This window comes from Sorex araneus, chromosome 6 (assembly GCF_027595985.1).
Source record: "Sorex araneus isolate mSorAra2 chromosome 6, mSorAra2.pri, whole genome shotgun sequence".
Lineage (NCBI taxonomy): Eukaryota > Metazoa > Chordata > Mammalia > Eulipotyphla > Soricidae > Sorex > Sorex araneus.
The window spans coordinates 28,987,776-29,012,330 of NC_073307.1; the positions used below are offsets into that span (position 1 = coordinate 28,987,776).

At 38.5% G+C, this 24,555-nt stretch overlaps 1 protein-coding gene and 1 non-coding gene across 10 annotated transcripts in view; both read left to right on the top strand.

Annotated features, from left to right (window-relative positions):
- Positions 1-24,555, top strand: part of RAPGEF6 (Rap guanine nucleotide exchange factor 6) — a 187,462-nt gene that overhangs the window by 74,680 nt on the left and 88,227 nt on the right. For 7 of the 9 annotated variants that reach the window (XM_055143032.1, XM_004609838.2, XM_004609836.2 and 4 more), the window contains exon 7: positions 13,611-13,742. In XM_055143032.1, coding sequence (XP_054999007.1) covers positions 13,611-13,742 — 132 coding nt within the window. Of the gene's footprint in view, positions 1-3,534; positions 4,415-13,610; positions 13,743-24,555 lie in introns of those variants that run through there. The other 2 variants (XM_055143033.1, XM_055143034.1) reach the window with 1 other exon arrangement.
- Positions 327-431, top strand: LOC129406191 (U6 spliceosomal RNA). Its single transcript, XR_008630854.1, has one exon. It is a non-coding gene; the product is annotated as a U6 spliceosomal RNA (small nuclear RNA).

The following is a 24,555-nucleotide window of genomic DNA, read 5'->3' on the forward strand; positions in this document are numbered from 1 at the left end:
TTTACTGTTATGTAAGTGCAGAAGAGGAATAAACTTTATGCCAGAGATTACCATAGGTTTGATAACTACCTTTCTTGATTCTAATTTTATTTTGCCTCCTTTTCAGTGTTGTTACTTATTGAAACAGAAAGTATGCGTGTATTTTTTAATGACTGTCAGAACTCTTTCTTTGACATGGCATACTATCATTAAGTTTGATTTCAGTTCCAGTTTGCTGTTTTATTTAGCAATATAGTTGTATACAGATTATGTGTTTTACAATTTTATGCAGCTTGTACAGTTTAAATTTTAACTATAACATTTACATTTTAATAAAATTATTTTTAGTGCTCACTTCGGCAGCACATATACTAAAATTGGAATGATAGAGAAGATTAGCATGGCCCCTGTGCAAGGATGACACACAAATTCATGAAGCGTTCCACATTTTTTTGTGAACCATAATACCCAAAAGGAGAGAGAGAGAGAGAGCAAAAGGGAATGTGCCTGTGACAGAGGCAAGGGTGGGGGTGGCAGGAAGGATACTGGGAACATTGGTGGTGGAAAATGGGCACTGGTGCAGGGATGGGTACTCGACCATTGTATGACTGAAACGTAATCACGAAAGCCTGTAATTATATGTCACGGTGTTTCATTTAAAAATTAAATAAATATATTTTTAATGATTTGAAACTTTGCAAAGCCAAAATACATTGTTTTTTTCTAGTAATGTGAAAGATTTTTTGTTGTTTTTTTGTTTTGGAGCCACAATTGGCAATGCACAGGGCTTACTCCTGGCTCTGCACTCAGGGATTACTCTTGGCAGGGTTCAGGGGCTCATATGGAGATTGTGGGTATTGAACCCATGCCATCTGCATGTAGGCAAATGCCTTACACACTAGAATATCCAGCCACACATGAAAGACTTTTTAAAGAAAAAAAATTATTATTGTAGCTTAGTATCCTGGCACTTCATCTGCAGGGGAAATATATTAAATGACTCTCCTGTATTGATGATTCCTAGACAATGTCTAGGTCAAGGCATTTTCTTTTGCTACAATTACTTCATTTGAATTGGTCTGAAAATGGAATGAGATAATGATAAAATTTTAAAAGTGATGTAAGTGAAGAGTATATTCATCCAATAATCTAATTTTAGTTATCTGATTACTTCAAAAGATTTTTTCAGTAATTTAGTAGGTCATTATTTCTGAAGAAACTATGTAGTATCTGAATACTGTTGGATTCACTTGCTAAATACAGAGTTTGGCTTCCTTCATGATATTGCTGCCCAGGGAGATTCAGTGAGAACCCAGTACAAGGTTTACTATACAATTCCTTAGGATAGCAAATACTGTGAAATGATTGGTAGAACAGGAAAAGGATGATGTCATCTTCTCTTTGAGGCCAAATTAAAGGAAAAGAGAATGTTCCTTTATTGAGTTGGTGTTTACTATACTACTAACATATGGCACTAGTGGATTGCATTTCATGCACAGGGCAGCAGTTTTTTAAAGAAGCTAAAAGATGGCTGTCTCCCTTGCTCAGCTTGAAGTCTTTGTGTGCTATCAGCTGATTTATAAAAAGTGAGAAAGCTATCCATTAGGATTTTGCTTTTTAATTGGTAGTAATTTATTCTACTAATGTTATACAGACATATAATTAATTTGGGGGGTTAAAATGGAAATGTTTATGCACAAAATGCTTGTCTAGAAATTTATCTTTTGGAAGAGTTTGCCTTACATAGATAGTGTCTGCTTTAATTTTTCTATTTAAAAAAGTGAGTTAAAACTATATATTAGCTCATTTATACTTGAATATTGGACTTTTCATAATTTTACAAACCCTTTGTGTTGAAATTAATCACATTAAAACTAAACCAGTACTAGGGGACCAGAGAGATAGTATAGCAAGTAGGCCACTTGGCTGCATATAACAAACCTGGGTTCGAGATCTAGCCCCCCATACAGTCCCCTGAACCCTTCCAGGAGTGATCTTTGAGCACAGAGCCAGGTGCCCCCCCCCAAAAAAAAAAAAAGAGAAAGAAAACACAAAACTATACTGGTGCTTGAATTTTAAACATGTATATATTACCCGTATTTCACATTTGAAAAACTAGCCGCGTGTATTTGAATTGGTAAAATTTAATTTTACACTTAAATGTAGATTTTGTGTATTAAAATTTTTCAATAACCTTCTAAAGTTTTGTGAAAATTTTTAAATTCATAAATGATTATATATTTGAATGCATGGCCTTTCTTTTTCTAAATAATGCTTAGTTTTATCAGAGTAAATTCTAATCTTACAAGTAGCAGCATAATTTAGATTGGCAGCATAGTGTTGTTCAGAAAGTGACTCATTCTTTGCCCAGGGGTATTTAAGATCTTTCCCTCCCCAGCCCCTTTTGAGGAGGGGCTAATGGCAAGATGTTTCTTTCTTTGACGGTCACTGAAGTTCTTTTTAAAAAAGCTTGTCTCTCAGGTTATGATTTTACTTCTTATGTTGCACGTCTTCTGAAATTTGTGTTAGGTGAAAAAAGCAAATCATCCTTTCACTTTGATTTTTTCATTGTTATTTTCATAATTATGCTGCATCAAGGCATACTAACTATATTTTACTAGTGAAAACTATTGTACTTTTACCATTGAGAGGCAGCAATATAATCCTTAGCATAAACTATGGTCGATTTCTTACGGCAGAAGCATGAAAGATATGGGTGGATACAAAAGGAATTGTGTTTTCAGATTGGAGAGGGTGTGGCAAGATTTCTTTTTAATCAAAGCTCAGTTGGAAGCAGGTTTAAAAATTTCCTTCTTAGATTCTGTGTTTTACTGACTTCGTCTCTTTCGAGGAATTGAGTATTGTACTGTAGGGAAGTACCTTATTGCATAGATTATTCTCCCTCAGAGGGATTGGTACATGCTGCAGTTTAGTTTAGCTGCTGCGCCTGTGTTTTTCAGCTCTCCTTTGCAAATTGAAACTCTATTGTTTTCATTTACTATTATGCCAGTTTTGATAATTTTAGTGCTTTGAAAAATTATACCTTTCAAAACAGTTATTTGACAAATAGAATTTTTGTAAATACAGACCCCTGGAATAGTATTACAAATATATATTTGACCCATCTGAGATTTAGACTGATTTATGCATTTGCAATGCAAGGGACTCTTACTGGAGCTAATTATTTTTCTCTTGGGAGGATGACATTGTGTTTAATTTGAATAAAACTAGAAAATATAACATTGCACAGAATTAAATATTGAAATGGATTTTTTTAGCTTATAGAGATGCTTAAGCTATTTTAATTTTTCTCACAGAATGTCACTTGCTGACATGTGTCACTGTAGGGTGTGTGTCTGCCTGTGTGCGTGCAAATTGCTCTTTGGGCTACATCTGCAGATACAGTAGCCAATTGATCTAATGCAGTTTCTGAAGGCTTTCTATACAGGTGATGTCATCCTTTTAGCTCTATTCTCCTCCCACTCTCTTTCCTTCTTATTAGATATTTCATCTTACTGCAGAGCATAGAATCAATAGAAGCTTCTCCTTACAGAGCTGCTATGAAACAGACAAGGACAATAGGAATTTAGATACAACATATAGTCTTGTTTTAGCAGAAAATGTAGTGTTTTTGTACCATATTATAAATAAATTTTCAACCAGAAAAGCCAGGCTTAGATAAACAGTGCTGCCTTACCGGTGCATTAGAACAAGAAGCAATACTGCAGAGCTGCAAATGTGTATATGAAAAGGAGAAAGAGTTAATTTTGGAGATTCTCAGGTATTCTATAGGACAGACCTGTTAAAGCATTGCTTGATGATTGATTTTTTAATTTTTTTTTAACCTTGGTCATTAAGACTATAAAGAAGAAACTTTCATCTTAAGGATACAATATTCTGGACTGTTCCTGATGCAGAAGAATTATTGCTTTGCTTGCTCTACAGAATAAAATAAGTTGAAGAAAAGACAAGGCTATATTATTACAGCGAGAGGAAAGGTTTTTCAGAATCCAAGATCAGAGCTTTGCTGCATGTTGCCTTATTTGCTTTGATCGATATAGTATTAACTGTTACCACTGTGCATGCCTGTTCCAGATGTCTGAGTATGTGTGTCTGTCTTTTCTGAACTAGAAACAAATATCTTGATTTACGGTGATTTGCTTGTTAAAAGTGAACATTTTGATGAAAGCTGTTGCAGTTATTTAGAACAGTACTCTAAGCTACAAAAAGCTCTGGATTTTAGTTTGAAAGGAAAAACTGCTTTTATATAATGCTGCAAATGGTGTGTGATTTGTAAAAAGAAACTTAACAGAATTTTGTCAACAAACCTATTCTGTGTGGCTCTGACTTGAAAAGGAAGCTACCTTTTCCATCTCAGGAAATGGCTTTTCTTGTTCGCTGTTATGCCAATTGTCTTCAGCCATGGGCCTCCAAAGTAAGTAATTGTTACTTTATTTATGATTAATAAGGTAGTTATTATATTAGGCTCTGCTAGTTTGAATTTTAAATAACTTGAGTGTATTATTATATATACTAAAATTTATAACTCTTAAGCAATCTAAATAGCTCAGTCTCATGGCCTTTTGTTTTTCAATTTAGAGGAATTTCCAAAATAACTTAGTGTACTACTAAGTGTATTTAAATTATTTATATACCCATTTTTTAATTATGACTTTCTGTTCTTTTCTGTGATAGTCTTTAAAGTGAATGTATTGTTTTGGCTGATTTCCTTAATGGTTAATGTTTTAAGTTTTATTCTCATCTCTTGTTTTTATAATACATTTTAATTGATACTTTGCTATAAGAAATCATTGCATTATTTTTATGAATTGTGAATATTTTTCAAGCAGTGAAACAAAATAATCATGAAAAATAATTTTATGAACATATGTTAATAATGTTCTTGAGTACTCTCAAAATACTAGGAAATGAAACTTTAGTAACTTGATACTATTTAGGATCATATTTTAAAGAAGACATGTTAAAAAGCATAGTCCTGCACTGTGTTTTTTTTTTCTTTTCAGTTTTAGGAAAAGACACATGCAAATTAGTAAGTTGTAGTAATGGTTTATATAAACTGGAATTTGAGGCCACCCATTATCTTTGCTGTTATATAAATTTCGAACAGAAAACTCGAGAAGTATTTGTTGTATAAAACCAAGTGTTTTAGTAAATAATTGTAACATTAGCTATACTTGTTTTTCTAATAGTTCTGTTGAATAAAGTCAGGCACAATGGAGTATATTTTAGGATGATTTGAAATTGTCTTTGTTTAAAGGTTCTACTGATGGTGACTAAGGAAGAAATACTGTGATAGCATCATGGTGTGCTAGCTCATTGCATCTTTCTGAACAGTAGATCTGGAAGGACATTTTTATTCACTGTGCAGTACTGCAAACAACTGGTTCAGATGTACAAATAGAAGCCCAGATCACACTCACTCAGCTTGTACTATTATTTGTCAAGGTGTATAGATAGCCTCTCCAGTGCATACCACCTGTGGGGCCTATGTAGTGCTGATGCCTGAGAGTGGCAGTACTGCATTTTAAGGTGACATGTAAATGGAAAGTAGATGAGATCAGATGAAAAAGCTTTAACAGGAAAAAAATTAATGATATATAGAGACATGGGATGATTCTTTTTAATAGGGGGAAAAAAGTAGTCTGGTACTGATAACCAAAGTTTAATTCATTTAATAAGTAAAGATAACCAAAGAAGATTTTAAAGATTAAATCCAAAAGTTTTATTAAATAGCAGAAAATATCTTAGCAGAATTCTGTTATTTGCAGAATTTATAGATTATTTATGTATGTAAACTACATGTGATTTCCCAACATACGTATCTTACGTTACTGTTAATAAATTTTAACTCAGCCTTGTGATTAAACACACTGAAGTTAATTAATTTTTTATACTTGCCACTTTTGGTTTTCCAATACATTTAACTAATTTCTTTTGTTAGTCGTGTATTTTGCTTATGTTACTACTTGCATATTATTATATCTGAATTAATTAATTTTCATATTGAAGTAAATAATTCCTGGAACAAGACTGTCAGGAGATGGGAGTGTTAAACATGATGCCAGCATCATATGTGGTCCTTATGTGTCTTAATGCTTTAAATTACATTTATCTGGGGGGTGTTTCGTTTTTTGTGTTTTTTTTTTCATTTTGTTTTTCGGCTTTGTTTCATGCTTTGTTTTGTTTTTTGGACCATACCCAGTGATACTTACGGCTTCTTATGCTGAGCTCAGGGGTCACTTTTGGTAGTGCTAGGGGGCCAACATATGGTGCCCAGGATAGAACTGGGCCATTCATATGCAAGGACAATGCCCTAGTTGCTATGCTAATACTCTGGCTTAGTATACATTTAGCTTTAAAAATGTTTTGATGTATATACAGTGGTAGTAAATCTTGGCCAGAGCAATAATAGCATAGTGGGTAGGGTGTTTGCCTTGCATGAGACCAACCCAGGTTTGTTCTCTGGCATCCCATGTGTCCACCAAGCCCTCCAGGAGTGATTCCTGAGCAGAAAGTCAGGAGTAAATCCCTGAACACCACCAGGTGTGGCCCAAAACACTGAAAAAAAAAAAAGCAAAAATAGTAAATCTAAATTATTTTAGCACTAGTAAAATTAATTCACTGTTGATGACTGAGTATTTTGCTCAGTTGTAGAGCATGTTTTACATGCGTGAGGTCCTGGGTTCAAACTCTTCCCTCTGTTCTCCCCAAAAGTTAATGTGCTATCTTCTTTCACTCAGCATTGCTAGTGTGAAGTTTGGACTCCATGTAAATCTTGTTCCTTTGTTAAGTAATCTGTTCCTAATGATGAGCTGTATTTTGCTTTTTTTCTGTTTCCTGTCTTATCCTTGATGCCATGGACTTGGATTGTGTAATATTTTATTTTGTTTCCCATTCTTGACAGTTGGAAGTGTCTTTTTTTTTTTTTTTTTGCTTTTTGGGTCACACTCGGCGATGCACAGGGGTCACTCCTGGCTCATGCACTCAAGAATTACTCCTGGCGGTGCTCGGGGGATCATATGGGATGCTGGGATTCGAACCCGGGTTGGCCGCGTGCAAGGCAAACACCCTACCCGCTGTGCTATCACTCCAGCCCCTGGAAGTTTCTTTTATGTGGAATAATTCCATTTATCTTAAAGTGTGCAAAGTTGGGAGGGGCAGGTGGCCTATTTTTTTTAATTCAGCTCTTTCTCTTAACTACTTTAGCAATAAGGATTCTGGATTAGTCTGTAATGTCTCCACATAGTTGTGTCATACTTATTTTACCCTGCATTCCAATTAATCTAGTTCTCTTAACTCATTCATTTTTGATCAATTGATACTCTACTAATTCTACATTTCTAAAGTTAATCACTGTATTGTTCATGTCTAAGCTTTTTTTAAATGCTAATGACAGAACATTCTGTATTAACATTTAAGTCTTTTGTCCCCTGGTTTACCCATGTATTCCTTTCTGATGATAATTAATCTTATGGCCCAAAAGTTCATATATTAGTTCATATATTTCTCTTACCCCCTCAAATATGGTAGCATATTTGAGTGAAATCTTACAGTGTTTCTCCTTTTCTAGCTTACCTCACTATGAGCATGATACCTTGTAGATCTATTCCTCTTATTGCAAATGACAGGATTTCATTTTTCTTTATAGCACTTTAGTATTCCAGTTTGTCTTTATAACACATCTTTATCAGCTGGTGGATACTTAGGTTGTTTCCAGTTCTTGGCTGTTGTAAATAATGCTGCAATAAATGATACCTTTTGTTTTTGTATTTTGGGAATAAATTCTCAGGACAGGGATAACTGGATCATAGCAAAGCCAACTTTCTCCCTCCCTCCCTTACTTCTTTCCTTTTGTTTGAAACTGCCTTACAATTTTCCATAAATGGCTGCACCAATTACAGAAATTTACATTCGTAGTAAGAGTGCAAAAGATTTATCATACTTTCTCCAGCATTTTTTTTTGTCTTTTGTTGTGTACTTTTGTCTTTGTGTGTGTGTATTGGGGGGTGGGAAGTGTTGGTTTGGGGGGGCATACCTGACAGGGCCTACTTACCCATTAAAAAAAAGTTTTGTGTTTTCAAGTTTTAATTCTTAGTTGAGTTTTTTCATTCAGTCTATAATTTGATAGTGTTAGGGGTTGACCCTACTGCCTCACACATGCAAAAGCAAATGCTTCACTGGTGAGCTACTTCTCTGGCTTAGGATATTTTAACTTCCTGTCAGGTGACATCTATATCATTTGTTCTAGGTCTAGTTGCTCCTATAAGTCTGATGGATTGCTCATAAAGTCTGTATCTTCTTGTGCCATAGTGAATGTGTATGATTTTTTTCTCAAGGTGGTCTCTAAATATTCTTAGAGTTGTTTTCTTGATTCAGAATTGTTGTATCTCTTTTCTAGTGTAGGAAATTTAAGTACCCCAAAATGCTGCATTAGTTAGTCTTTTACCTCCTGTAGCACTGTAGCACTGTCGTCCCATTGTTCATCGATTTGCTCGAGCGGGCACCAGTAACGTCTCCATTGTGAGACTTGTTACTGTTTTTGACATAGTGAGACTTGTTACTGTTTTTGGCATATTGAATATGCCACGGGTAGCTTTCTGGGCTCTGTGTAGGCGTGATACTCTCGGTAGCTTGTTGGGCTCTTTAAGAGGGATGGAGGAATTGAACCCGGGTTGGCTGTGTGCAAGGCAAACACCATACCCGCTGTGCTATCGCTCCTGTACTTTTCTTTTTGCTTTTTTTTTTTTTTTACTTTTTTGGGGGTCATACCCAGCAATGCTCAGGGGTTACTCCTGGCCCTGTACTCAGGAATTACTCCTGGCAGTGCTCAGGGGACCACATGATGGATGCTGAAGAATGAACCTGGATTGGCCGCGTTCAGGGCAGACACCCTGCCTGTTGTATTATTGCTCAGATTTTTCATATATTTTTCTTGTACCAAAGGTGCTCTAACTTATTTGGGCACCATTCACTTTTCAGGAAAAAAAATTAAAAACTGCTTAGCAGCCCCTGAAAATCTAACTTCTTTAAGCAGACAAACAGATTGACCCCTCCAAATTGTACCTGAAGCTACTACTGTGCCATCATTCTACTGCCCCAACCCTCCAGGAGGCAGTACAGTACCTCCAACTTTGGGAAACACTGTTACCCAAATATCCATTTCCAGCTACAGTGACTTGCTTACTTTTTCCTTGCATGTGATCATTAGAATCTCCAGTCTAATATTGTTGAGGAGTACATTTTAAGTCATGTATATAATTTTAAACCTCCTAGTAACCATAATTTAAAACATAAAATTAATGGAATATTCAATAGTAAGTTCATTTAACTTGTAGTAAAAGTGTAATTACTGAGGTTTGAAAAAAAAAAGCATTTAATTTGTGTTTGTAACATTTGTCAATATGACTAGTCACATTCAGGTGTTCAGTAGCCACATTTGACTAGTGCTACCATATATAACACAGTGGCCTGGGTCTTTGTCTAATAGTAAATAGTTGGTTTGATGTTAATCATTTCTGGGACTCATTTCCAACATGATACCCACTGTGTGAGAGGGAGGTCTTTCTAAGTTGCATCTTTTGGTGGGGGAGATGGTAATTTGGTGCCATACCTGGCAGTGCTCATTGACTATTCTTGGCTCTGGCTCTGTACTGAGAAGTGGCCACATGCAAGGCAAGTTGCCTTACCTACTGTTCTATCTCACTGTACTGTATTTGTTATTTTGCTTTTCTTTTTTTTTTTTTCTTTTTGGGTCACACCCGGCAATGCACAGAGGTCACTCCTGGCTGCGCACTCAGGAACCACCCCTGGCGGTGCTCAGGGGACCATATGGGATGCTGGGATTCAAACCCGGGTTGACCGCGTGCAAGGCAAATGCCCTACCCGCTGTGCTATCACTCCAGCCCCATTATTTTGCCTGCCTGCCTTCCTTCCTTCCTTCCTTCCTTCCTTCCTTCCTTCCTTCCTTCCTTCCTTCCTTCCTTCCTTCCTTCCTTCCTTCCTTCCTTCCTTCCTTCCTTCCTTCCTTCCTTCCTTCCTCTTTTTTGGATCACACCTGGCAATGCACTGCACTCAGGAATTTCTCCTGGCGGTGTTCAGGGGACCATATGGGATGCTGGGAACCGAACCTGGGCCAGCCGCGTGCAAGGCAAACGCCCTACCCGATGTGCTATCACTCTAGCCAATTTTACCTATTTTTCTTACCAAGCTTTATGACTTTTTCTCAGACAGAGGTGGGAGGGGTAGTGAACACAGGACCTCACATATAGGAAGTATGTGTACTACTTCTAGCCACATGTCTGGCCCTAACCTCATGCATGACATTTAATCATTGTGTGTTTTGTTTCATTTGCTTTATGTTTTTGTTTGGTTTGGGGACCTAACCTTGATGTGCTCAGGGCTTGCTCCTGGCTCTGTGCTTAGGGATTACTCCTGGTGGGACTTAGGGAAGTGTATACTCTGCCAAGGATCGAAACTGGGTCATCTGCAAGGAAGGCAAGCACCATACTCCCGTACTGTCTCTCCAGTGCTGATGTTATGATTAGTTTTTTTTATGCTCAGTGCTCTATAAAGGAAATATGATAATTTCCTATGTCTTCTTTGAGTAGTAGCTCACAGGAGCTTAAAGGTATTGGGATAAACCCGGAATCATGTATGGTGACTATTATATATTCTTTAGTCTTTTTTTGTTGGGGAGGGGTCATTTTCTTTCTCTCCCCTCCCCCACCACTCTCTTTTCTTTGTTGTTGATAATGTTGCAGTGGCTGGGGTTCAGACATTGATTGTGGTGCTCACACACTTTTTTTTTTTAAGCTGTAATACTGGCTAGGTGTTGCACATCAGTGGTGCTCAAACATTTTGCATTGGGGCCGGAGCGATAGCACAGCGGGTAGGGCGTTTGCCTTGCAGGAGGCCGACCCAGGTTCGATCCCCGGCATCCCATATGGTCCCCCAAGCACCGCCAGGAGTAATTCCTGAGTGAAAAGCCAGGAGTAATTCCTGAGTGAAAAGCCAGGAATAACCCCTGTGCATCGCTGGGTGTGACCCAAAAAGCAAAAAAAAAAAATTTTTTTTTGCATTGATGCTCACATTATTTGTGCTTCTTTAGTTGTGGTCACCAGGATCATACTTCCTGACCATGTTTACTCACATCTTTTCAGTTGCAGTGCTTACTAGAGGTAAAATCCCTTTGTGATGCTTTCAGCATACCTGGCTCCAGTAGAGCTGGAAATCACTTGTTATTCCAGAGGTATCAGGCAGCAAAGCTGCCAGGATTACACTGTGCGTGTGGTAATACTGGAGTTTTAAATTCATGACCGTACATTTTCAAGACAGGTTCTCTGAGCTGTTGCATACTGTTCTTCTGAGCCCTTAGTCTTATTTAGATCAATGAATATGTTTTTGAGTTGTCAGCAGTGCTTCTGTATACAGATAGTCATACTTTCAAAAGCGAATTCTAACAATGCAGTTTAGAATTTGGCAATGATAGTGTTTTTGCAGTGATTTTGTTTGGGCCACACCTGGTGGTGCTCAAGGTTTACTTCTAACTGTGCTCAGGGAATCACTCCTTCTACAGTTTTGGAGACCATATGTAGTTCTGAAGATTGAACCTGGTTCAGTTGTGTGCAGGACCCTACCTGGTGTACTACTAGTTCTGCTCCTGAAATAAAGTTATTTCCAGTGCTTTTGTAAGTGTTCATTCTCAACTCAGTGATCAAATATATTTTTCAGAATCTTGAGACATTATATGTCCTTCATGTTAGAGCTTCAGTGATAACTTTTGTCTCTTTAACCAGCAGCAATCAAAAGATTCCTATTAATGGCTCTCTAGAATCATAAAGTATTCTTAGGAAAAAAGCACCGTGATAGGCCAGATTGTATATGTGTATATTCTAAGTTTTCTGTTTATCTTAGTTATAGGTTTCATCCGAATTACCCAAGTCACTTATCAGCAGGGGAAGTTCATCACGTAGATTTTTTATGCACTTCTTATAATTACAGTGACTCCTTTTGACATCATATAATTTAGACTCATTTTCTCCTTTATAGTTAATGTCCTTCTACTGTTAAATGTCTGTTTCTTTAATGTTTTCCTCTATGAAAAGGAACAACAAATCCTATTTCTAGAAGTAAATAGATTTCTCTTTCAGAAAGAGGAGGCGGAGGGACATCCCCAAGTGGTGCTTAGGTCACCCAGGGGCATTTCTGGTGATCCTTTGCCAATCCAGCTGGATGGTTTGAAAGGAGAGTCCATATGTTTTACGGGGCTGCTTAGTGCTGTGATGCCTGGGACCACCAAGACCATATCTGATGGTGCTCAGGGTCCTGTAGGGTCACATCCACCTGGTGGACCATATACTGCAGAGGATTGAATCAAGGTTTCACATATGCAAGGCATGCACCTTATCCCCAGTACTCTCTTCCTTGACTCTGAAAATAAACAGATTTCTCTTAATGGTCCTAAGTAGTTCAGAGAAATTATATTTTTAAATTTATTACTGTAATTCCAATATAAAACTTAAGTGGCTTTGAAGCACAAAACTGTTAGCTCTAATATACTTTGTGAGTTATTTGGAAATTTTTGTTTTACAATTATTGTACAATATGTTTATACTAAAGATGAAGTAGAATAATTTACTTTTTACTGGGTCTCTTGTACCTGTATCATTAACATGATAGTCACTAAATCATTATCATTTATATTTCATATATATTATGTCTGTTGTAACAAAATATTTTAGGAGCAGCTAAAACCTAGTGTAATATTAAATGAAAAGTTGCTTATTAACATTTCAAAATATTCTGTGCAGTCAACTGTTATTTGTTGCCTGAATGAAAGTATACTTGTTTTGTTAATTAATTTTTTAATTGAATCACCATAATATACATAGTTACAAAGTTGTTCATAACTGGGTTTCAGTCATACAATGTTCCAACACCCATTTCTTCACTAGTGTATGTTTCCCACCACCAATGTCCCCAATTTCCTTCCCTGCTCACTGTCCCCACCTACATTTATGGCAGGCACTTTCCTTCTCTTTCTCTTTCTCTTTCCTTTTGGGCATTGTGGCTTGCAATATAGATACTGAAAGATTATCATGCATATCCCTTTGCTTACTTTTAGCACTCAGTTCTTGTAAATAAAATAGTGATCATTTCCAACTATTGCCATAATGATCCTTTCTCTGATAGTATGCTTTTAATTCAAGATATTGCTGCTTTATTCTGATATTTTAGATTATGTATGTGTGCTCAGAAGTGTGCAAGTTTCTAAAATAGCTTCCTGCCCGTTTATAGTCATAACACCTGATGTTTGTAATTAGGAATAAAATTGGGACCAATATTTTCATCTCAAATACTATTACTGCAGTATAATCTCTTGAAAACTGCTTGGTGGGCTTCATCTGTAGGCTTGCTTGTTTACTAGATTCACAGTACTACTTTGGAACTTTAAAATTTCCCAGGATTTTTTCCTAAGAGTGGAGGATTTAAGTTAGGAATTAGACTATGAGTGATTGTACATAAGACAAGAATTTATTAAAGAGGTATGTCAATTTTCATAAAGGTAAATTTTTATGTTTAGACTATCTTAAATTATTTTTCCTCCTCAGCTTCCAGCCGATCTTACCAAGATGCACATCACAGACAACCCTCATCCACAGGTGACTCATGTATCTTCTAGTCAATCTGGTTGTAGCATCGCCAGTGACTCTGGGAGCAGCAGTTTATCTGACATTTATCAGGTAATACCTTAGGAGTTTGATATACTTACGACTTTTCTTAATCTGCCAAATATCCTGTGATTGTGCCTGAGGTGGTCATATATCTTTTAATTAGGGTGTGAAGTTCAGGCAATAAGGTCTTTGGGAAATACACTTTATTCACTGTGTCATGTTTGCAAGCCTAATTTAAGAGGTGATCTCTTTTGAGGGTGGTTAAATACAGTCCAATGAATGTAATTATTATTTTCTTTCAAATTTCTTTTATCCAACTAAATCTATATTAATATATAATATTTGCTTTGATTAAAAAAATGTTTTGGGGGGGCTGGAGAGATTGTACCTTGAGTAAGACACTTGCCTTGCCCATGACTCACCCACATTCAATCATATGGTCCTCCAGTCTCCACCAGGAGTGATCCCTGAGCACAGGAGCCAGGAGAGCATGTGTGTCTCTAAAACTGGAAAAAAAAAAAGAAAGAAAGAAAATGTTCCTGGAACAGTTGAACTTAAACTTTTTTTAAAAAAAAACTTATTTTTAATCAATAAACTTTGTCTTCTGTATATAAAAATCATAAAGAAAATTTGTATTTTGTATTGTGAAAGCTGTTCACTTTCTAGTAGGCACACGATCTTTTTAAAAGGTGAAATCTTAATAAACTCTCTTCAGTATAGTTTATCTAAATGTCATTTCAGCAGCCAGTCAATATTTAAAAATTTAATGAGTTGCTTTATTACTCATATCCTAAAAGTCAGAATATACCATAAACGTAAAGCATATGTCAATTCAGACTGCACACTCTTTCTTGCTGTTTCTTGGAGACACCTGGCAGATCTCAGTTCTTATGGGCTTGGAGGACCATATATGGTACTGGAGATCAAACTTGTAATGCAGGTAGGTGCCTCTGGACTGTTGTTCCAGCCCTGGACTAACCACATTAAAGTACCCAAAAGACACATGTAGCTCGTGGCTCCTGTGTATTGAAACTGATATGTAGAAATAGTTTTGTCTGACAAAAACATTTTAAGACTGTGGTTTTAATGGAGATACTCAGATTTATGTTTTTTAGGAAAACAAGCATTTTTCTGAAGAAGGAAGTTTATAGACATACATAAGATGAAAAAATAGCTTCAGTTTTGGTTTCTATGTGGTTTTTCTCCACAAAAATTTGTTGCTGAGACCATTACAGCTTTAATAATTTGTAATAGAGGGGACAGAGTCTTAGCACAAAGGATGGGGCATTTGCCATGCATATGGCTGACCCAGGTTCTAGTCCCAGCATCCCATATTGTCCTCTGTGTCTACCAGGAGTGATTCCTGAGTATGGAGCAAGGAATAACCCATGAGCACTGCCTGATGTGGCCCCCAATCCAAAAAAGAAACAAAGAATAATTTCGTAGTAGAGCAAGGATTCTCTATATTCAACTTTTCTGTTTTATTTTGTTTTTGTCTTGGGACCCCAGCCAGTGATGATCAGGGTTTATTATTCCTTATTCTGTACTCAGGAATCACTCCTGGCAGTGCTTGGGGAACTTATGGGATGCTGTGAATCAAACCCAAGTCTCTCACTATACTATTGCTCCAGACTGTAATAAACATTTTTTTTAAAGGACAAGAAAGTTTTAGGAATTTGGTTGTTATGTTAACGCTTATTGTGTTTAGGGTCTACTAGCTTTATTCTCAAGGATCACTCCTGGCAATGCTCAGGGGACCATAAGTGTTGCCAAAATTGAACCAGGATCAGCTGCATGCAAGACAAGTGCCTTACCTGCTGTACTGTTTCTCCACCCAGGAACAAGAAATTTTTTTTGGAGGAGGTGGGACTTGGGCCACAACCAGCATTGCTAAGGGCTTGCTCCTGACTTTGTGCTCGAAGATCACTCATGGAAGGCTTGGGGGACCATGTGGGGTGTTAGGGATTGAACCCAGGTCTGCCACGTGTAAGCAAATACCCTACCCACTGTAAACTATTGCTCTGACACAAGAACAAGGAAATTCTTTGTTTTTGGCCACACCCAGTGGTGCCTAGGACATACTCCTGGCTCTTTGCTTAGGAATCACTCCTTGCAGGCACAGGAGACCATATGGAATGCCAGAGATCTGATCTGGGTTGCCCCAATGCAAGGAAGGCCCCCTACCTGCTGTATTATTACTCTGGCTTTATAGCAAGGAAATTATTTACTTGGGGCCAAACCCAGTAATGCTCAGGTGTTACTCTTGGCTCTGCATTTAGGAATTAGTTACTTCTGGTGCTGCTTGAGGGACTAGATCGGATGCCAGGAATCAAAGCCAGGTTGGCTGTGGGCAAACCAAATGCCCCTACACATTATGCCATAGCTCTGGACCCTGAACAAAGAAATTTGTAATATTTGTTTTGGGGCCACACTCGGTGTTATTCAAGGCTTCTCTTTGACTGCATTTACATCTGTCCTGGTTGTGTGCAGGTAACCATGTGGGATGCCAGGTATTGAACCCTGAACAGCTGCATGCTAGGCAAGCGCCTTATGCACTCTCTCCCTGATCCTCTGCAAAACCTTCTGAAGCATAACACTTCTGCTCGATATCTCTACCTATCTTGAATGGTTTTTAGACATCTCAGTGCACCTGAAGTTCTGTCATTACACCCAGCCCCTGCCCTGTTGTTTAAGTACCCCACTTCCCAAGAAGGATAGTAGCGCCCATGTTGGAAAATATCTGTGCTCCCTTTCTTCAGTATCTTTATCTTGAACTTATTCTACCTTTTTTGTTTTGGGAACCACACCCGGCAGTGCTCAGGGCTTCGTCCTAGCTCTGAGGTGAGGGATACGGCCGACTTAGGTTCAGTCCCCACCATTCCATATCGCCCTCTGGGCCTGGCACAAGTGATCCCTGGGCACAGAGCCAGGAGTAAGCCTTGAACACTGCCAGGTGTGGCCCCAAAACAAACGAAAAAAAAAGAGTATCATCTGCATGCTTGTCAGAATTCCGTTTGTTTTTTTTTTATTGCTCTCATCTTTTTAAAGTCTACTTCAAACTGTAACAATAGTGTGATTTTACTCCTTCATTTTAAAAGCTTCAGTATTTCGGTTATCCAATTTTCAGTTGTTTTTTTTTTTTAAATTTCTATTCAAGCTCCAAGCCTTTCATTTCTATGTATAATTTGCAAATCTAGTATGGTGTTGTACTATTCCCCACTTGCCTCTTCTAGGTTTTGGCCTGTGACAAATACATTTGCTTGTCCTTGAGTATGTTTGCCCTTTCCTAGCCCTGTGTTTTTATTATACTTTTATGCTTTCTGTTCCACTTGATGACATTTTCATATAATTTTAGGTATATTCACATAAAAAGATTTCAAAATAAAAGATTTTGGATTTCTTTAGTTTTTCTTAGAGAATCATGTATTGGAACCCCACAGCAATTTTTCTGTTTCTTATTGCTTTTTCCTCTTAGTTCTTAGAGTTGCCACTTGTAAACTTGGCGTCTTCATCTTCTGAGTCAATTTGTGAATGGCACAGTTTGTTCCTTGTTGCATGTTAAATTAAACTGTATTGGCATTTTAGAAATAGTGCAGCCTAATAAGTTTTTTGTATTTAGATTTAAAAACAAAATTTTACAGTTTAAAATAGAGTTTAAAATAAAATACAGTTTCTGGTCCAGCCTTTCTGGAAAACAATATGGACAGTTCTTCAAAAACTAGAAATTGAACTTCCATATGACCAAGCAATAGCACTTCTGGGAATATATCCTGAGGATGCAAAAGAGCACAGTAGAAATGACATCTGTACCTATATATTCATTGCAGCACTGTTCACAATAGCCAAAATATGGAAACAACCCGAGTGCCCTAAAACAGATGACTGGTTAAAGAAACTTTGGGGGCTGGAGCAATAGCACAGCGGGTAGGGCGTTTGCCTTGCACGCGGCCGACCCGGGTTCAAATCCCAGCATCCCATATGTTCCCCTGAGCACTGCCAGGAGTAACCCCTGTGCATCGCCAGGTGTGACCCAAAAAAGCAAAAACAAACAAACAAATAAATAAATAAATGAAAAAAATTGTAAAAAAAAAGAAAAAGAAACTTTGGTACATCTCCACAGTGGAATACTATGCAGCTGTTAGGAGAGATGAAGTCATGAAATTTGCTTACAAATGGATAGACATGGAGAGTATCATGCTAAATTAAATGAGTCAGAAAGAGAGGGACAGACATAGAGGGACTGCACTCATTTGTGGAGTGTAGGGTAGCATCACATGAGGCTGACACCCAAGGACAGTAGATACGAGGGCCAGGGGGATTGCCCCATAGCTGGAAGACTGCTTCATGAGCGGAGGGGAGAAAGCAGATGGAATAGAGAAGGGATCACTAAGAAAATGATGGCTGGAGGAACCAGTTGGGGTGGGAGATGCATGTTGAAAGTAGATAACGGATCAAACATGATGACCTCTCAGTGTCTGTGTTGCAAGCTATAATGCCCAAAAGTAGAGAGAGAGTATGGGGAATATTGTCTGCCTTAGAGGCAGGGGGAGGTTGGGAAAGGGGAGGTATACCCGGGATACTGGTGGTGGGGAATGTGCACTGGTGGAGGGATGGGTATTTGATCATTGTGAGATTGTAACCCAAACATGAAAGCCTGTAACTATCTCACAGTGATTCAATAAAATTTTAAAAATGTTTAAAAAATAAAATACAGTTTAATATAAAACTAGTATTGTTTCTAAAGCAAATGCAGAGGATGTTTACTAATTGTAAGATTATCCAAAACTAATGAAGTCTTTCTTTATCCTGCCTGTCTTGTTATTAGAGATTATGGATTGGTCTAGCCTGGACAGAATTACTGTGAACGGTTATTGGGTTTTATCCTGACCAGAGAGACAAAGGGAAATAATGACTTAATGAAAACGGTTGGATGAAAGGAACTGTAGCAGTAGTACAGTGGAGAGGGCTCTTGACTTGCACACAACCATTCCCGTTTCAATCCCTGGCATTTCATATGGTCCCCTCAAGTACTGCCAGGATTGATTCGTTTTTTTTTTTTTTTCTTTGGGTCACACCCAGCGATGCTCAGGGGTTACTCCTGGCCTTGCACTCAGGAATTACTCCTGGCGGTGCTTGGGGGATCATATGGGATGCCGGGGATCGAACCTGGGTCGGCTGCGTGCAAGGCAAACGCCCTACCCGCTCTGGCACCAGGATTGATTCTTGAGTACCTTCCAAGGTGTGATGGAGAAACAAAAGAAAAAAAAAGAGGCTGAATAAAAGATTAAAAATGGAAGTAAGGAAAGTAAAAACACTAAAAATCTAAAGCTCTTGCTTAGTAATTGCTTTAAATTTGAAAATATAGCTGTCTTAAGTTTATATGACTTTATTTGGTATACTGTAGTTCCTCTCATTGTAGCTTCATGTTTATTTGGATGTAAACAAGAAAGGGATATCCCTAGGTGGTTTATTTAGGGAAGGAGGAGTCATTACCTCAGAGTGTCTGCATCATTAAATTATTTTTATACATATTCACATTGATACTGTGGGAAAGGAAATAAACAGTTTAATATTTATTAGCACTTGCATCTGTATACTTTCTTTTTCCTGGACTACATCAATCTTTCTCATAGACTGCTGTATTCTAAAGTTCTAAGAGAAAGTAGTTAAAAGTCCGGGGGCTCCACTCTTCCCCTGTACCCTGTGATAGGTGACATACTGCATTTCACTGCATTGCATAATTGTCGAGGAGGCTGAGTCCTCTTGCCTTGCACACAACCAACCCAGGTTCATCCCAGTACCACATACTGTCCTCCATTACCACTAGTATTGGTCTCTGGCACTGCCAATTGTGGCCCAAACCCCCTCCCCCACAAAAAGTGTAACTGTTTTGTGAAACTTTTACAAAAGCTCTTGGTATTACTAAAGGCAGGGTGTGACAGTTATATGGTGGCAATGATTTTGTGCTAAAGTAGCCTAGAGATTTTAAACAAGTCTTGATAATTAATTTTTCAAGTTTCTGGTTTTGTTAAATTTTCTTTGGATTTTTTCGCTTCCGGTTAAGTGATTGTTGTTGTTTTTAATCTTCATTTGCATGTGCTCAAAGATTATACCTGTTTCTGCTTAGGGATCACTTCTGGTGGTACTTAGGAGACCCATGTGGTACTGGGGATTGAACTGAGTCAGCTGCATGCAAGGCAAGTCCCCACCCACTGTACTAGCATCTCTCCAGCTGCATCTATTTGGGTAATCTATATTGCCCTTCTTCTGGTTAACATTTCTTAATGATGCATCCCATTTCTCTCCTAATTATGATTGTTTTCTTCTAAATCCACGTGCCTTTTTCATAATATAAAAAATCCATACAACTTTTATCGTCTTTGGGTTTTTTTGCATTGTCCTCTTTGTTATGACTCCTTTCCACCTATCTTAACACATTTTTTTCTTTGATTTTTGGTTTTGGGGCCCACACCTAGCAGTACTCAGGAATCATAACTGACTGTGCAAGGGGGACTTGTATGCAGTGCCAGAGATTGAACCTGGGTAGGCTTCACAGGTAGAACAAGCATCTTTACATGCTGTACTCTGACTCTAATACATTTTCAAGTTTTATTATTGGCACTGGACAATACTACATTGTAATAATGCTCACATAGTTTTTAGAGCATTAAGCTTTCTGCTCTGTATCTACATTCTAAGAAGCATCATGCAGTGATTTTGAGTCCTTCTGATTTTCATATCTGCTATTATCTTAAAAACCTAATTTGAATTGGTTTGGTCAAGGGAATTTGACCAAATTTAGACTATATTAAGCATCATGCAGTGATTTTGAGTCCTTCTGATTTTCATATCTGCCTTTATCTTAAAAACCTAATTTGAATTTAGACTATATTAACCCTCATTCTATTATTTAAATATTTGCAAGGGATTGGGGGAGTTTGGGCCATACTCAGCCATCCTCAAAAGCTGCTTCTGGTTCTGTACTCAAGAGTCACTCCTGGCAGCGCTCAGTGGACCATATGTGCCTTGATCAAATAGGTCAGTGGCATTCTAGTCCAGAGCTTTAACCTTTGTACTGTCTAGCCCATGTTTGTTTTTCTTTTTCTTTTTCTTTTTCTTTTTTTTATAATGTAGGAGTACTGCTATTTATTCAGCCATTGATTAAGCTGATTGAATTGGGTATGGACTCCACATTACTTTTTTTTTATTGTATTCTGAATGTTTATTTTATTATTATCCCCCCTTTTTTTTTGATTCACCACGAGATATAGCTACAAAGCTTTCATGTTTGAACTTTGGTCATAAAATCATCAAACACCCATCCATTCACCAGTGCACACTCTCCACCACCAAAATCCCCAGAATTCTCCCCCCCCACACCCACCCCACCCACCCCATTCCATCTCTTCCCGTGCTTGTGTGGCAGTAGTTTCCCCTATACTCTCTCTCTACTTTGGTTACATTTGATATTTCTGGTTACATTTGATATTTTGACACCAGTCTCACCACCACTCAGAACCGCCAAAAAGACAGTGCTAGACGATTTGTTTTGTATTGCTTGTTATGGATAGGATATAATGTCCAGGAAATTCTGTGTCATTCTCTTCCGTGAGCTTTAGTTTATAGTCTCTGGGTCTTGGCCATTGATGAGATTACATGGCGCCAGGGGCAGTTTGTGGGTGTGACTGCCAAGCTTCTGGAAAATGGGGACCTGGGGAGGAAGAGGCCCAGTCCCCATCCAAGCAGGCTTGGAGATCCCAGGCACGAGTTCCTGCATATCTGGGTTTTCCTGCCTGGTGAGGTTCATCCAGTTTTGGGTGAGGCTCGTGCTCTTTTGGGTGAGGCTTGTCCAAGCATGTGGAGAGTGGCCTTGGACATGGCGGTGGTTGAGTTCTGGAGGTTTTTGGTGCCAGGGTTCTGCTTGGGTCGGAGGGAAACTCAACCCGCCTCCCTTCTGAGGTGCCCTGGGGAAGACAGCCTGGTACGGGGTCAGGGCATTCTGTGGCGGTCTCTTCCAGGAGCTTTAGTTTATTTATACTCTCTGGATCTTGGCCATTGATGAGATTACATGGCACCGGGGGCAGTTTGTGGGTATGACTGCCAAGCTACTGGAAAACTGAGGACCTGAGGGGAGGAGCCCCAGTCCCTATCCAAGCAGGCTGAGAGACCACAGTCATGGGTTCTTGCATATCTGGGTTTTCCTGCCAGTTCGCTCTCTGGTGAGGTTCATTCTGTCTTGGGTGAGGCTCATCCGAGCATGAGGAGAGTGACCTTGTGCATGGCAGCGGTAGGGTTCTGGAGGTTTTTGGCTGCTGGGGTTCTGCTGGGGTAGGGAGAGAAACTCAACCCGCCCCCTCCAAGGTGCCCCAGTGAAGACAGCCTGGAGTGGGGTCAGGGCATTCTGTGGCGCTCTCTTCTGGGAGCTTTAGTTTATAGTCTCTGGATCTTGGCCACTGATGAGATTACATGGCACCAGGGGCAGTTTATGAGTGTGACTGCCAAGCTACTAGAAAACTGGGGACCTGGAAGGAGGAGGCTGAGTCCTGATCCAACGGAGCCTGGGGCTCTCAGTCATGGGTTCCCACCTACCTCTGTGTTACAGGCCCTAACTGCATCTTTCGATCTCTTTTCAAGAATTTTGAGTCTCTGAAATAAGGCAAATAAATGAGCTTATATAGCTTAGCCGGTGGTTTGTGGGTGTGTCTCCCACATACCTGACTTTTGGCCATTTAATTCTTGGTAAATTTGGCCCCAAGTTGTTGGGATCTGGCCAAAGGCACAATTTTGGGGTATCTGGAAGTCTGAAGGCATCATCAAGTTGCTGATGCACTTGCCCCACAGGTACAGGTTTACCTGCTGGTGGCACCTTACCCCCAGCTCATGTTTTTAAACACACTTTCTTATTCTTATTTTGCCAGTATATATCCTTTTGTGTATTCTTAACATTTTACAAGGTAGTATAGTCTTTTCTCTCTTTTTTTGCCTAGTGTATCTCTCTCTCTCTTTCTCTCTCCTTCTCTCCCCCCCTCCTCTCTCTTGTAATGCTCAGGGTTTTTACTCCTGGCTTGGTGCTCAAGGGACTGTATGACATGCCGGGGATTAGACCCAGATCATTTGTGTGCAAGACAAGGGCCTTGCCCACTGTAATATTTCTTTCAAGTGTTTTCTTTTTATTTTTATCCTACTTTGAGAAAAGTTCAGATTAAAGAAAAGTAAATTGTAAGGATAAATTTCCTTTTCTTTGTATAAAGCCTTCAATGTACTTAAAAGAAACAACCTTCTTTCATTCTTTACCCAGGACTTCCATTCTCCCTAAAGAGCAGTCTTCTTGGATGTATTTATTCCTCAAGCAGATAACAACTGTCTATGCCTACTTCATTATGTTGTGATCCATCTTTATTTGGGGGACCATGTCTGGAGGTGCTCTTCCATCTGGCTTTGTGCTCGGGGGTTACTCCTTACCTGTGCTCAGAAACCATGCTGATACTCAGGGAACTGTATGTTGTGCCAGAGATCAAACCATGGTTGGCAGCATTTCTGTGCTATTTCTCCCATGTTTTATGATTTTGTGTTTTGTTTGTTTGTTTCTGGATAACACCTAGCAACACTCAGGAGCACTCTTAGCTTCAGTGCTGTGGTTGTTCCAGCAGTGCTTGGCAGACCATGTGGTACTTGGGATTGAACCCCAGGGCCTCATGTCCATGTGTTCCAGACTGTTGAACTATCTTCTCTGACCTTGATTTTTCTTTTATACAAACTTAATCTGAAAAGACTGGAGTGGTAGCACATTTGCCTTGCACACTGCCGACCCAGGTTTGATTCCTTCGTCCCTCTAGGAGAGCCCAGCAAGCTACCCGTGGCATATTTGATATGCCAAAAACAGTAACAAGTTTCACAGTGGAGACTGTACTGGTGCCCACTCAAGTAAATCGATGTACAACGGGATGACAGTGCTACAGTGCTAATCTGAAAGGTGCAAGAATGAGACTAGGTTGAAAGAATGGATCATGGAGAAAATCTAAATTGTGATGATGACAGGGCACTTTTAAGATTTATAAGATAGCATGTCCTTAAAAATTAAGTAAAATTAAGGAGATGACTGTTGTAGGGATAAGCTGCTATATTCTGAAAAAACAACATATAGAAAATGGTGTCTTGCTTCTTTTTTTGGTTTTGTTTAGTTTCCTAGATTATTAGTGTATATAAATATGTAAGATATTTGGAAAAGTTGTTTTAGCATATATGTAATTCTAAGTAAACTACTTTTAAGAGGACTTCTAACCTATGAGCAGGATTATGGTTGCAAAATAATTAGATATATACTCTATTTAAACCCTGAAGTTCTACCACCAGAAAATAACTAAGGAGAGTTTACCAGTCATGAAACAGAATTTACCCTTTAAGAGATTGTCTAATTTTAAGTATTTTGTGTTGGTGTTTAAATTTGACTTGCTAAACCATCTGTTATTTAAAACTGTTAAAGCTGCCGAAATCTAAAGGAATATAAAATATGTGTTAAAAAATATAACAGAACATTCTCACTTGCTAGTTTCAGAGTCTAAACATCAATTAACTGAAGGCAGAGGGATGATTTAGTGATCCCAGATAAAAAGCAGAGGCAGCTCTGATCTTAAGAATCCTGGATTCTTGGAAAAGTGTCATCATTTCTTACTAGTCTTTCAGATAAAATTGTTTGCAGCTCTCTTGCTCTTCCTCCTCCTCTTTTTATCCCACCTGCTCTTTATTGCATGTGGGACATGCAACTTTCTGCTTCTGTCCTATATGTTCTATTGCTTTGTCTTTTCATCTTTCTGTTTAACTCTTCTGTTTCTGTCCTTCTCATTCTTTTACCCCTCTCTCTGCTTATTGGTTTTATTTTTTC